Consider the following 14,976-nt stretch of genomic DNA (forward strand, 5'->3'; position numbering starts at 1 on the left):
CCCTTCTGCATTCCTTTCTCGGCTTACGTGTCCCGGGGGCAGTGGTTACAGTGCGGGGAGCAACGTGGAGTAGGAAGGAAAAAAGTTATACTTCTTGTCTACCCACCTGTCCTGGCCATGGTACCCAGAACTGTGGAGGCTGTGAGTCCCGCAAGCCGGGACGTGGAGTCCAACCTCCCTCCCAGGCTGGGGGGGACATTGAAGCAGACCCCTCCGTGGCTACTGACCTGAAATTCCAGTAGCAGCCACCACCCAGCTTTGAGAAGGCCTCTTACTATCCTCAGGGCAGTGTTCTGTGGTGCAAGCCGTAGCACCCCACTTTACAGGTGAGGAAACCGGGGCGCAGAGAAGTGGAGTAATTTGACTAAGCTCACACACCTGGAATTGACAGAGGCAGGAGCCTGTTACTACGCTGAACACATTTGTGGTTTTTTGTTTGTTTGTTTTTTGAGACAATCTCACTTGGTTGCCCAGGCTGGAGTGCAGTGGTGCGATCTCGATTCACTGCAGCCTCTGCCTCCTGGGTTCAGGTGATTCTCATGCCTCAGCCTCTGGAGTAGCTGGGATTACAGGCGCCCGCCACCACACCTGGCTACTTTTTTTTTTTTTTTTGACGGAGTCTTGCTCTGTCGCCCAGGCTGGAGTGCAGTGGCGCAATCTCGGCTCATTGCAACCTCCATCTCCTGGGTTCAAGCAATTCTCCTGCCTCAGCCTCCTGAGTAGCTGGGACTACAGGTGTGTGCCACCACACCTGGCCATATTTTTGTATTTTTAGTAGAGACAGGGTTTCACCATGTTGGCCAAACTGGTCTCAAACTCCTGACCTCAAGTGATCCGCCTCCCTCGACCTCCCAAAGTGCTGGGATTACAGGCATGAGCCACCACGCCTGGCCTAGTTTTTCTTCTTATAAAAACACTAGTCACACTGGATCAGGGTCCAGCCTGTCATCCCCATCTTAACTTGATTACATCGGCAAAGACCGTATTTCTAAATAAGGTCCCATTCACAGATACCGGGGGTTATGACTTCATCATATCTTTGTAGGGGAGCCACATTTCAACTTCTAAAAGGTATTCTGTAATACAAAAAGGAGCCGGGCGTGGTGGTGCATGCTTGCGATCCCAGCTAATTGGGAGGCTGAAGCATGAGAGTTGCTTGAATCGGGGAGGCGGAGGTTGCATGAGCCAAGATCCTGCCACTGCACTCTAGCCTGAGCGACAGAGTGAGACCTTGTCTCAAATAATAAATAAATAAATAAATAAATAAATAAATAAATAAAAATAAAAGTATGTTATAGAAACCCTCTCCACTGAGTTTGGTCTGACATTTTGCTGCTGGTCAGACTGGGGTGATGGGTTTCAGGGAGGAAGACCTCAGTGGTGACAGCCCTTCTCACCACATCCTATCTTTCTTTTTTTTTTGAGACGGAGTCTCGCTCTGTCACCCAGGCTGTAAGTGCAGTGGTGTGATCTCAGCTCACTGCAAGCTCCACCTCCCAGGTTCATGCCATTCTCCTGCCTCAGCCTCCCGAGTAGCTGGGATTACAGGCGCCCGCCACCACGCCTGGCTAATTTTTTGTATTTTTAGTAGAGACGGGGTTTCACCTTGTTAGCCAGGATGGTCTCGATCTCCTGACCTTGTGATCCACCCGCCTCGGCCTCCCGAAGTGCTGGGATTACAGGCGTGAGCCACCGCGCCCTGCCTCTTGTTGTTGTTTTGTAAGAATTTTAGACTCACAGAAAAGTTGCAGAAGTTGTACACAGTTCCCAAACGCCCTCCACCCAGCTTCCTCTTACCTCTTACGTAACCCTAGTACAACCCAGGAAATTCACATCAGTGAGCGTCCTATGAACGAACCTGTGTGTAGACCTTACTAGAATGTGGCGGGTTCTCGCTCCTGTCCTCCTTTCCTGGGCCAGGATCCAATCCCGGATCCTACATCGCCGTGAGCTGCCTTCCCCTCCTCATTCTGGGGCAGTGCCTCAGTTTCCTTTGTGACACGTTGGAGTTTTGCTTGGTTGTTTCCTGAGCTGTTCCTCAGGTTGGGTTGGTGTGAGGTTTGCTGGTGACAGAAAGGGATGTCAGAGCCACTCAGGGCATTACCTGACTGGGTTCATCGTGACAAAATGGCTCATCCCTGGCGATCATATGTTGTGGATGTCTTTTCACCATTGGTTGGTCGGAGTCAGGACCCAAACAAAGCCCATGCGTGGCGCTTGGGTGCTGTGTCTCTTAAGTCTCTTTCCTCTTTTTTTTTTTTGAGACGGAGTCTTGCTCTGTCGCCCAGGCTGGAGTGCAGTGACCAATCTCGGCTCACTGCAAGCTCTGCCTCCTGGGTTCACGCCATTCTCCTGCCTCAGCCTCCTGAGTAGCTGGGACTACAAGCGCCTGCCACCACGCCCGGCTAATTTTTTGTATTTTTTAGTAGAGACGGGGTTTCACTGTATTAGCCAGGATGGTCGCGATCTCCTGAACTCGTGATCCAACCGCCTTGACCTCCCAGAGTGCTGGAATTACAGGTGTGAGCCATCGCGCCCGGCCTCCTCTTTTTTTTTTTTTTTTCTTTTGAGACAGAGTTTTACTCTTGTCACCCAGGCTGGAGTGCAGCGGTGCGATCTCAGCTCACTGCAACCTGCACCTCCTGGGTTCAAGCGATTCTCTTGCCTCAGCCTCCTGAGTAGCTGAGATTACAGGCATGCGCTACCACACCTAGGTAATTTTTGTATTTTTAGTAGAGACGGAGTTTTGCCATGTTGGCCAGGCTGGTATCGAACTCCTGACCTCAGGTGATCCTCCCGCCTCGACCTCCCAAAGTGCTGGGATTACAGGCGTGAGCCACTGTGTCCAGCCATGACCCAGTAGGTCTTAAGAGGTTTTTTTTGGGGCACAGCGAGATGCTTTTAACTCATCCTTTACTTTGTCAGCTTCAGATCTGCACTGGATCGTTTTTCCAAGGAGCCCTGTTTCCTTTGAATGGGAGATGATGTTTAGAGACCACAATCTGGGCACCAAGTGAGGAAACACATCTTGTCTTTTTTTTTATTTTATACTTTAAGTTCTAGGGTACATGTGCACAACTGTGCTGGTTTATTACATAGGTGTACATGTGCCGTGTTGGTTTACTGCACCCATTAACTCGTCATTTACATTAGGTATTTCTTCTAATGCTATCCCTCCGCCCTCCCCTCACCCCACGACAGGCCCCGGTGTGTGATGTTCCCCACCCTCTGTCCAAGTGTTCTCATTGTTCAATTCCAACCTATGAGTGAGAACATGCGGTGTTTGGTTTTCTGTCCTTGGGATAGTTTGCTCAGAATGATGGTTTCCAGCTTCATCCATGTCACTACAAAGGACATGAACTCATCCTTTTTTATGGCTGCATAGTATTCCGTGGTGTATATGTGCCACATTTTCTTTTTCTTTTTTTGTTTTTGAGATGTGAGTCTCGCTCTGTCACCCAGGCTGGAGTGCAGTGGTGCGATCTGGGCTCACTGCAAGCTCTGCTTCCTGGATTCACGCCATTCTCCTGCCTCAGCCTCCTGAGTAGCTGGGATTACAGGCGCCCGCCACCAAGCCCGGCTAATTTTTTGTATTTTTAGTAGAGATGGGGTTTCACCGTGTTAGCCAGGATGGTCTCGATCTCCTGACCTTGTGATCCGCCCACCTTGGCCTCCCAAAGTGCTGGGATTACAGGCGTGAGCCATCGCGCCCGGCCTGTGCCACGTTTTCTTAATCCAGTCTATCATTGATGGACATTTGGGTTGGTTCCAAGTCTTTGCGGAAACACATCTTTTCTTCGCTTATTTTTAGTGCAAAAATATTTGAAACCTACAGAAGTTACAAAACCATTACAATGTATTCCCCTGTATTTTTCATCCAGGTCAGGAGCCGGCAAACTGCTACCCACAGGCCAAATACTACTTCAATTGCTTTTGTAAAGTTTTATTGAAACACGGTCATGTCCATTCATGTACCTGCGTCTATGCAGGCTGTTCCTGCATCCATGGAATTGAGTAACTGCCACTGATACTGTCTGGCCCCAGAAGCCAAAAATATTTACTATTTGGCCTTTTTGTTTTGTTTTGTTTGTTTTTTACCCCCCTTAAAGACAAGGTCTTGCTCTGTCACCCAGGCTGGTGTGCAGTGGTGCAACCTCAGCTCACTGCAGCCTCCAACTCCTGGGCTGAAGGGTTCCTCCTGCCTCAGCCTCCCCGGGGATTCCAGGCTTAAGCCCCTGTGTCCGGCCAGGTGTCAGTTTTCGAGTGGACATGCTTGCATTCCTCTTGAGTGTGACCCTAGCGGCGGAATTGCTGGGTCATGTGCTGAGGTCATCCATCTATTTCTAACCCAGGGTTGGCCGGCAGCAGCCCCTCCGAGCTGGCTCCTGTGTTCTTTGCCAGGTCCTCCTCCCTCTGTGATCACGCCCTCCCTCTCTGGCACACTGAGATGTTCTAGGCTCATCTCCTGCCCTACTCTTGGAATCAGCCCTTTCTCCCAGGTTCCCTGGATCCTTTCAGCAAGGGGCTGTAGGGGGAGGGAGGTGATCTTTAGAAGCCAAGATCTGGGCACTAGGTGCTCCTTGCTCTGGGATTGTCTCAGTGGAGAGTTAGGACAGGGTTTTTTTTATGTTTTTTGCATAAATCATGAGATCCTGAATTCACACTGATATTTGCAATCCTTTTTTTTTTTTTTGAGACAGAGGCTTGCTCTGTCACTGAGGCTAGAGTGCAGCAGCGCGATCTCGACTCACTGCAACCTCCACCTCCTCGGTTCAAGCGATTCTCCTGCCTCAGCCTCCCAAGTAGCTGGGACTACAGGTACTCACCACCGTGCCTGGCTAATTTTTGTATTTATTTATTTATTATTATTATTATTTTTTTCTGAGACAGAGTCTCGCTCTGTTACCCAGGCCAGAGTGCAGTGCCACAATCTCGGCTCACTGCAACCTCCACCTCCCGGGTTCAAGCGATTCTCCTGCCTCAGCCTCCTGAGTATCTGGGATTACAGCAGTGCACCACCACGCCCAGCTAATTTTTTGTATTTTTAGTAGAGATGGGGTTTCACTGTAGTGGCCAGGATGGTCTTGATCTCCTGATCTTGTGATCCGCCCACCTCGGCCTCCCAAAGTGCTGGGATTACAGGCGTGAGCCACCGTCCCTGGTCTAATTTTTGTATTTTTAGTAGAGACAGGGTTTCACCATCTTGGCCAGGCTAGTCTCGAAATCCTGACCTCGTGATCCACCCGCCTTGGCCTCCCAAAGTGCTGGGGTGACAGGCGTGAGCCACCGTGCCCAGCCTTTTTTTTTTTTTTTTTTTTAAGAGACGGGATCTCGCTCCATCACCCAGGCTGGAGTGCAGAGGAGCAATGATGGCTTACCACGGCCTCAACCTTTCAGGCTCAAGCAGTCCTCCCACCTCAGCCTCCTAAGTAGCTAGGACCACAGGTGCATGCCACCACACCCATGTTATTTCATTTTTATTTTTTGTAGAAATGGGGTCTTGCCGTGTTGCACAGGCTGGGAAACTTGAAGTCCTATTTAACCCTGCAAGGGTTCTTTCTTGCTTTCTCCCAGGTCATATTTACCTCTTTCTCTCCCAGCAAAGACCCTAGTTCCTAATAATATCTTTGTATTTGCTACTTTGCTCAGTCCTGTAAAACACATGATAGTTTCAAAATTGCTACACCCATACGTTCCCCAATGACAAATCCGCTAAATAAAGGTCAAAGTTTCTTTGCAATTATTTTTGCCTCTCTTCTTCTTTTTTTTTTTTTTTTTTTTGAGACAGAGCCTCACTCTGTCACCCAGACTGGAGTGCAATGGCACAATCTCGGCTTACGGCAACCTCCGCGTCCCAGGGTCAAGCAATTCTCTGCCTCAGCCTCCTAAGTAGCTGGGATTACAGGCACCCACCACCACGCCTGGCTAACTTTTTTCTTTTTTTTTTTTTTTTTGAGACAGAGTCTCCCACTGTCACCCAGACTGGAGTGCAGTGGTGCAATCTCGGCTCACTGCAACCTCTGCCTCCCGGGTTCAAGCGATTCTCCTGCCTCAGCCTCCCGAGTAGCTGGGATTACAGGTGCCCGCCGCCACGCCCGGCTAATTTTTGTATTTTTAGTAGAGACGGGGTTTCGCCATGTTGGCCAGGCTGGTGCTGAACTCCTGACCTCGTGATCCACCCGCCTTGGCCTCCCACAGTGCTGGGATCACAGGCGTGAGCCACCGTGCCCAGCCTCTTTTTGTCTTTAGAGTGAGTACTGTGTATACAAGTTCCGCGGGCTGATTCTTTTCTATCTCTATGTGGTTACGTTTTTCATTTGAAATACAGTTTGGTTCATTTGTTTTCTACTGATATTCCATCTTAAAGCTTTTCCCTCCATCCTTGTTGATCAATTTTATCTTTCAATATAGAAAGCACGAATAGGGCTTAAAACTACACAAAAGGCCAGGCATGGTGGCTCACGTCCGTAATCCCAGCACTTTGGGAGGCTGTAGCGGGCAGATTGCTTGAGCCCAGCAGTTCAAGACTAGCCTGGGCAATATAGCAAGACCACATCTATACAAAAAAACAGAACAAAACAAAACGCCTGTAATCCCAGTACTTTGGGAGGCCAAGGCAGGTGGATTGCCTGAGGTCAGGAGTTCAAGACCAGCCTGACTAACATGGTGAAACCCCATCTCTACCAAAAATGCAAAAAAAGAAAGCTGCATGTGGTGCCAGGTGCCTGTAATCCCAGCTACTCAGGAGGCTGAGGCAGGGGAGTCGCTTGAACTCAGGAGGCAGAGGTTGCAGTGAGCTGAGATTGTGCTACTGCACTCCAGCCTGGGCGACAGAGCAAGACTCCGTCTCAAAAAAAAAAAAAATTATCTGGGCGAGGTAGAGTGCACCTGTAGTCCCAGCTACTAGAGAGGCTGAGGTGGGAGGATCGCTTGAACCCAGGAGGCGGAGGTTGCAGTGAGCTGAGATCGTGCCACTGCACTCCAGCCTGGGCAACAGAGCGAGACTCCATCTCTAAATAAATAAATAAATAAAATAAAAATTGTAAAATCCCAACATGTCCCGGCAAGCGCTGCGTTCCATTCATGGAGCTGGTTCTTGTTCTTTTGCACAGCTGCAGAGCCCTCCTTTCTGGACTGTGGCATAGTTCATTCATCCACCTCTGTCCTGTGTGTGCACATTCGGGTTGAACCCAGCGTCGTGCATTCACAAACAGCACTTTAGGCGATGACCTTTTGCACATATACTTGGTCTCGTTAGAGCCCTGTCTTCAGGGTGAATTTCTAGAGGAGGGGCCTGCCCTTCTGCAGTGTGGGGATAATGGTTAGATTAAGTTTTGTTTTGTTTTGAAATGGAGTTTCACTCTTGTCTCCCTGGCTGGAGTGCTGTGGCTCGATCAGCTCACTGCAGCCTCTGCCTCCTGGGTTCCAGCGATTCTCCCGCCTCAGCCTTTCGAATAGGTGGGGTTACAGGCACGTGCCACCACACCTGGCTAACTTTTGTATTTTTAGTAGAGACAGGGTTTCATCATGTTGGCCAGGCTGGTCTCCAGCTCCTGACCTCAAATTACCTGCCCGTCTCAGCTTCCCAAAGTGCTGGGATTACAGGTGTGAACCACTGTGCCCGGTCCAGTCCAGGAGCAAGTTCTAACCAGGATCAAGGGTCAAGGTCTGGGTTTGTCCATTATCATAGGCTAAGTCAGGATCAGGGTTCAGCCAGGGATCAGGGCTCAGTTCAGGATTGGGGCTCAGCCAGGGTCAGGGCTCAGTTCAGGATTGGGGCTCAGCCAGGGTCAGGGCTCAGTTCAGGATTGGGGCTCAGCCAGGGATCAGGGCTCAGTCCAGGATTGGGGCTCAGCCAGGGATCAGGGCTCAGTTCAGGATTGGGGCTCAGCCAGGGTCAGGGCTCATCTTGGAGTCAGAGCTGAGCCTGGGGTCAGGCATCAGTCTAGGTTGGAGGTTGGGATTGGGACCTGGGGGTCTTGGTCCAGGATTGGAGGCTGTGTCTGGGATTAGGGTTCAGTCTAGGGTATGGACCGAGCCTGGGATCAGCATTCAGTCCAGGGTAGGGGGCTGAGCCTGGGATTAGGGCTTAGTCTTGGATGTGGACTGAGCCTGGGATGAGAGCTCAGTCCAGGGATTAGGGCTCAGTCTAGGATGGGGACTGGGCTTGGGATGCAGGCTCAGTACAGAGTAGGGGGCTGGGCCTGGGATCAAGGCTCAGTCTAGGACAGGGGGCTGGGCCTGGGACTCAGCAATCAGGAGTCAGTCTAGGATGAGGGACTAAGCCTTGGATCAGTGTTCAGTGCAGAGTAGGGGGCTGGGCCTAGGATCAGGGCTCAGTCGAGCATAGGGGGCTTAGCCTGGGATCAGGGCTTAGTCCATCATGAGGCACTCAACCTCAGAACACACAATGTCTCTCTGTGTAGGTGCCTGAGTCATGTGAGGCTGGACTGAGGCTCACTTGTCTACTCACTGGGCAGGGCAGTGCCTGGGCAAGACCTGGCTGTTTGTTTCCCTCCTGGCCTCACCTCCCAGCTGCCGGCCCCTCCTCCCCGAGCCCCACATCCCTCTCCAGATCCCCTTTCTGCTTGGTGACCTCCAGTGACAAAAGGCAGCTGCCTCCCCAGTCAGTTCCTCGCGTGGAGCCTCCCGACACTGTCCTGCTTCAGAACTGAACCGTAAGCAAAGGGAGGGGCCATGGGGCCCCAGCATGTGCTTCGATCAGCCCCCGTCTCCTGCCAGCCCTGCCCTCCCTGGGGTGCCCCTGCTTCTCAGGGCCGATACTGTGCCACTCATGGGACGCCTGTGTTCTCATGGGACGCCTGTGCCCTCATGGGAGGCCTGTGTTCTCATGGGACGCCTGTACCCCTCATGGGACGTCTGTGTTCTCATGGGACGCCTGTGCCCTCATGGGACGCCTGTGTTCTCATGGGACGCCTGTACCCTCATGGGACACCTGTGTTCTCATGGGACACCTGTGCCCCTCATGGGATGCCTGTACCCTCATGGGATGCCTGTGCCCCGCATGGGGTGCCTGCATTCTCATGGGACACCTGTGCCCTCATGGGACACCTGTGTTCTCATGGGACACCTGTGCCCTCATGGGACGCCTGTGCCCTCATGGGATGCCTGTGTTCTCATGGGACGCCTGTGTTCTCATGGGACGCCTGTGCCCTCATGGGATGCCTGTGTTCTCATGGGACGCCTGTGCCCCTCATGGGATGCCTGTGCCCTCATGGGACGCCTGTGTTCTCATGGGACGCCTGTGCCCCTCATGGGACACCTGTGTTCTCATGGGATGCCTGTGCCCCTCATGGGACACCTGTGTTCTCATGGGATGCCTGTACCCCTCATGGGACGCCTGCATTCTCATGGGACACCTGTGCCCTCATGGGATGCCTGTACCCTTCATGGGACGCCTGTGTGTGGCTGCCATGATTACTACCTGAGACTGTCACTACGACAGTTACTACTGTTACTACTTGAGACCATCCTTACAAGACTGAACGAAGGGATGAATGTAGAAATGAAAACTTAAGACAAAAGAAACTGTTTTAAACGAAGGGGCCAGGGGAAGAAGAAGGGAGCTCCCTGCTTCTCGTGAGCAAAGGCAGCCCCCCAAGCTTCTACAGCCCTTCGTACTTATTGGGTAGAAAGCAGGGAGGAGGAAACGATTGGCCAGCTGCTTGATTGATCACACGTTCACGTTATTGCTAACAGGTTTCAGATTTGCCTATTTGCAAGAAACACTTGTGCCTGGGGCGTGACTGCCCTCAGCATTCCTTCTGGGCGGCAGACGCAGTTTGTCAGTTTGCCAACAGCCTGCTTTCATGAGAACAGTTTGCTGTTTACTCACGTAGCCTCCAGTGGTATACTGAGTTGATCACAACCCTCATTCTTTCGGCCTTCAACACCTGAGCCCTCACGGGACATCTGTGCCCCTCATGGGACACCTGTGTCCTCACAGTACACTTGTGACCCTTCCAGGACACCTTACTGGTAGAATTAGTGTAGCTGCCCCCACCCTGAGGCCAAGGACACCATTGTCTCAGGAAGGCTGAAGACCACAGGCTCCTGGGGGGACAGAGGGCAGGTGGGGCCCCTCAGGACCCTCCTTGGTGGTAAGTGGGCCTGGCCTGGGGGTGATTGCGGGTGGCAGGAGGCTTCCAGCAGGGACTTATCCTGGGTCCTACTCACACTTCTGGGGCCTGCGTTATTTCCCAAATCACCCCACACCCCAAGGCCTTCTGGATGGGGACGAGTGGGGGGTCACAGACACTGGGGGAGCTGGAGAGCAGAGACCTCACACTCCATCCGTGACAGATGATGTCCAAGCCCCTACATGCCCCAGACCCCAGGGCAAGGCTGAGCCTCCCTCCTCAGACCCCAGGGCAAGGCTGAGCCTCCCTCCTCAGACCCCAGGGCAAGGCTGAGCATCCCCACTCAGACCTCAGGGTAGGGCCTCGCCTCCTCCCTTGGACCCCAGGACAGGGCCTCACCTCTCCCCTCAGACCCCAAGGCAGGGCCTTGCCTCCTCCCTTAGACCCCAGACCAGGGCCTCACGTCTCCCCTCAGACCCCAAGGCAGGGCCTCGCCTCCCCCCTCAGACTCAGGACAGGGCCATGCCTCCCCACTCAGACCCCAAGGCAAGGCCAACCCTCACCCCTAGACCCCAGGCAGGTTCAAGCCTCCCCGCTCAAACCTCAGGGCAGGGCATACCTCCCTCCTCAGACCCAGGGCAGGGTGTGTCTCCCCTCTCAGACCACAGCACAGGGCCTCGCATCCCTCCTCAGACCCCAGGACAAGGCTGAGCCTCTCCGCTCAGACCCCAGGGCAAGGTCATGCCTCCCCTCTCAGAACCTAGGGCAAGGCCAACCCTCCCCCCTCAGACCCCAGGCAGGTCCAAGCTTCCCCCTCAGACGCCAGGGCAGAGCCTGCCTCCCTCCTCAGACGCCAGGGCAGAGCCTGCCTCCCTCCTCAGACGCCAGGGCAGGGCCTGCCTCCCTCCTCAGACGCCAGGGCAGGGTGTGTCTCCCTCCTCAGACCCAGGGCAGAGCCTGCCTCCCTCCTCAGACGCCAGGGCAGGGTGTGTCTCCCACTTAGACCCACAGCCACCTCACCTCAGGCTGAGTCACCGTGAGCCATTGTCAGCAGGGCCATGGGGATGGGGTGAGCAAGTCCCTACTTTTCCTATGCACCTCAATCCCAGTGGGGGGCTGCCCCAGGGGGCCAGCAGCTCTGCTCCCAGCAGGGTGAGCTCAGGGGCAGGAGAGGCAACCAGGAATCCCAAAATGGGGGCCTGGCCCCGAGACCCTACCAGCTTGTCCCTGGGGGTCTCTCTCCCTGGACGTGTGTGTCCTCCCATGGGCAGAAAGTTGGCCTCAGGCCGCCTTTGTGGGCCTCAGTTTCCCCTTCTGTAACGCATCGGGCTCTCTGGGCCTCAGTTTCCCCTTCTGCAACACATCGGGCTCTCTGGGCCTCAGTTTCCCCTTCTGCAACGCATCGGGCTCTCTGGGCCTCAGTTTCCCCTTCTGCAACGCATCGGGCTCTCTGGGCCTCAGTTTCCCCTTCTGCAACGCATCGGGCTCTCTGGGCCTCAGTTTCCCCTTCTGCAACGCATCGGGCTCTCTGGGCCTCAGTTTCCCCTTCTGCAACGCATCGGGCTCTCTGGGCCTCAGTTTCCCCTTCTGCAACGCATCGGGCTCTCTGGGCCTCAGTTTCCCCTTCTGCAACGCATCGGGCTCTCTGGGCCTCAGTTTCCCCTTCTGCAACGCATCGGGCTCTCTGGGCCTCAGTTTCCCCTTCTGCAACGCATCGGGCTCTCTGGGCCTCAGTTTCCCCTTCTGCAACGCATCGGGCTCTCTGGGCCTCAGTTTCCCCTTCTGCAACGCATCGGGCTCTCTGGGCCTCAGTTTCCCCTTCTGCAACGCATCGGGCTCTCTGGGCCTCAGTTTCCCCTTCTGCAACGCATCGGGCTCTCTGGGCCTCAGTTTCCCCTTCTGCAACGCATCGGGCTCTCTGGGCCTCAGTTTCCCCTTCTGCAACGCATCGGGCTCTCTGGGCCTCAGTTTCCTCTTCTGTAACGCATCAGGCCCTGTTGCGGGGATCAAGTCGGATGAGTCAGTGCTCAAGGGCATGCAGGCACTTGACATTTATTAGGCACCTGCTGTGTGCTGAGCGCCCGTGGAGCATGTGGGGAGACCTCAGTGGAGCCGACGGGTGCTTCAGGGGTGATCAGGGCTGGTGGGGAGGAGTCGTCCGGCTGGAAAGGGGTGGCCCATCCCGAGTGGGGACTCATTTCCCCTCCGTGACTGACAGCTCCGGGGCTCCCTGCGGGTCTCCGGCTTTCGAGGACAGGAAGAAGGCAGCCAGGGCAGGGGTGGGGGTCCTCACCGCCAGGGCGGCCCCAGCGTGTTGGCTCCAGGAGCCCGGGTGGGGGCCGACCGTTGGGGTGCCCCTCCCTGTCCTCGGCCTTACCTCCACCCTGGAGGGCACCTTGAACATAACAGGAAATTTCAAATAACAGGAAACCAAGACCAGCAAGGCGGGTGGCTCCACCCTGCCTCGGGGCCTCAGTCAGCCCCCGGGGGAGGCCATGAACGCCACGGGGACCCCGGTGGCCCCCGAGTCCTGCCAACAGCTGGCGGCCGGCGGGCACAGCCGGCTCATCGTGCTGCACTACAACCACTCGGGCCGGCTGGCCGGGCGCGGGGGGCCGGAGGATGGCGGCCTGGGGGCCCTGCGGGGGCTGTCGGTGGCCGCCAGCTGCCTGGTGGTGCTGGAGAACTTGCTGGTGCTGGCGGCCATCACCAGCCACATGCGGTCGCGACGCTGGGTCTACTATTGCCTGGTGAACATCACGCTGAGTGACCTGCTCACGGGCGCGGCCTACCTGGCCAACGTGCTGCTGTCGGGGGCCCGCACCTTCCGTCTGGCGCCCGCCCAGTGGTTCCTACGGGAGGGCCTGCTCTTCACCGCCCTGGCCGCCTCCACCTTCAGCCTGCTCTTCACTGCAGGGGAGCGCTTTGCCACCATGGTGCGGCCGGTGGCCGAGAGCGGGGCCACCAAGACCAGCCGCGTCTACGGCTTCATCGGCCTCTGCTGGCTGCTGGCCGCGCTGCTGGGGATGCTGCCTTTGCTGGGCTGGAACTGCCTGTGCGCCTTTGACCGCTGCTCCAGCCTTCTGCCCCTCTACTCCAAGCGCTACATCCTCTTCTGCCTGGTGATCTTCGCCGGCGTCCTGGCCACCATCATGGGCCTCTATGGGGCCATCTTCCGCCTGGTGCAGGCCAGCGGGCAGAAGGCCCCACGCCCAGCGGCCCGCCGCAAGGCCCGCCGCCTGCTGAAGACGGTGCTGATGATCCTGCTGGCCTTCCTGGTGTGCTGGGGCCCACTCTTCGGGCTGCTGCTGGCCGACGTCTTTGGCTCCAACCTCTGGGCCCAGGAGTACCTGCGGGGCATGGACTGGATCCTGGCCCTGGCCGTCCTCAACTCGGCGGTCAACCCCATCATCTACTCCTTCCGCAGCAGGGAGGTGTGCAGAGCCGTGCTCAGCTTCCTCTGCTGTGGGTGTCTCCGGCTGGGCATGCGAGGGCCCGGGGACTGCCTGGCCCGGGCCGTCGAGGCTCACTCCGGAGCTTCCACCACCGACAGCTCTCTGAGGCCGAGGGACAGCTTTCGCGGCTCCCGCTCGCTCAGCTTTCGGATGCGGGAGCCCCTGTCCAGCATCTCCAGCGTGCGGAGCATCTGAGGTTGCAGTCTTGCGTGTGGATGGTGCAGCCACCGGATGCGTGCCAGGCAGGCCCTCCTGGGGTACAGGAAGCTGTGTGCACGCAGCCTCGCCTGGATGGGGAGCAGGGAACGGGACAGGCCCCCATGGTCTTCCCGGTGGCCTCTCGGGGCTTCTGACGCCAAATGGGCTTCCCGTGGTCACCCTGGACAAGGAGGCAACCACCCCACCTCCCCGTAGGAGCAGAGAGCGCCCTGGTGTGGGGGCGAGTGGGTTCCCCACAACCCCGCTTCTGTGTGATTCTGGGGAAGTCCCGGCCCCTCTCTGGGCCTCAGTAGGGCTCCCAGGCTGCAAGGGGTGGACTGTGGGATGCATGCCCTGGCAACATTGAAGTTCGATCATGGTACGTGATGTTGCGGCCTCTTATTCCCCGGTGTGTGCATGTGTGGGGGCCGTGGCTCAGGGGGGCTGTGGATCTAGGGGCAGCCAGGTATGTCTTTGCTAGAGAGGGCCACGGGCCAGTGCCCTGTGAGGGTGGAGTGTGTGTGTGTGTGTGTGTGTGTGTGTGGACAACCTCTGGGCGTTGCGGGAAGTGGGGGTGACAATGACAGTTAATGCCGCCTCTTCTTGTTCACTTCCCCTTTAGAAATAGCAGGGCCCATGCCCCGGCTCTGGCCTCTGCATCTTTTGGGGACCCACTCTCTGGGGCTGGCAGAGGCACCACCTTGGCTTCCTGGGCTGGGGGAATCTTCCCTCACATCCCCTTCAGCATGAACGGCCTCGGCTTTCCCGGTGGGTAAAACAGTTTAATCACTGAAGCCGAAGCACAGGGTTGATGGTACACGCTCCCCGCCAGCCACAGGGGCTGACGACTGCCTGTCCCATGAAACTCCAGTGGAGACGTTTCAGCTCCACACCATTCAGTACGGGAGACGCCAGCCCCGCGGGGCTACGGTGCAAGCAGATAACTGAATTTCGAAGTGTAGGTTGTGTTTAATTGGAATCTGTTTATATTTCGGTAGCCCCATGGGGCGGGTGGCCGCAGTTTCAGTGCAGATGTAAATCCGGAAGCCTCCAGCACCTGCAGCTCATAGACAGCTCTCGCCCACCTTCTCCCAGGACCAAGCCAGTCCCGTCCAGTCCAGTGTCTGAGCAGAGTCAGAATCCACCCCACCCGCCGCCTGGGCTCAGGCAGTTCTGCTTTAAGTCATTATTTCTCCACTGTACAATGGGGAATGCGGTGTGTG

At 55.8% G+C, this 14,976-nt stretch overlaps 1 protein-coding gene across 1 annotated transcript; it reads left to right on the top strand.

The window, feature by feature from the left end:
* Window positions 1-10,067: 10,067 nt before the first annotated feature.
* Window positions 10,068-14,135, top strand: S1PR4 (sphingosine-1-phosphate receptor 4). Its single transcript, XM_512266.8, has 2 exons — window positions 10,068-10,121; window positions 12,527-14,135. Exon 2 carries the CDS (start codon window positions 12,596-12,598, stop codon window positions 13,748-13,750), a length of 1,155 nt encoding a protein of 384 aa, XP_512266.2. The 5' UTR covers window positions 10,068-10,121; window positions 12,527-12,595; the 3' UTR covers window positions 13,751-14,135.
* Window positions 14,136-14,976: the final 841 nt, after the last annotated feature.

The sequence above is a fragment of the Pan troglodytes genome, chromosome 20, assembly GCF_028858775.2.
Source record: "Pan troglodytes isolate AG18354 chromosome 20, NHGRI_mPanTro3-v2.0_pri, whole genome shotgun sequence".
Taxonomy (NCBI): domain Eukaryota; kingdom Metazoa; phylum Chordata; class Mammalia; order Primates; family Hominidae; genus Pan; species Pan troglodytes.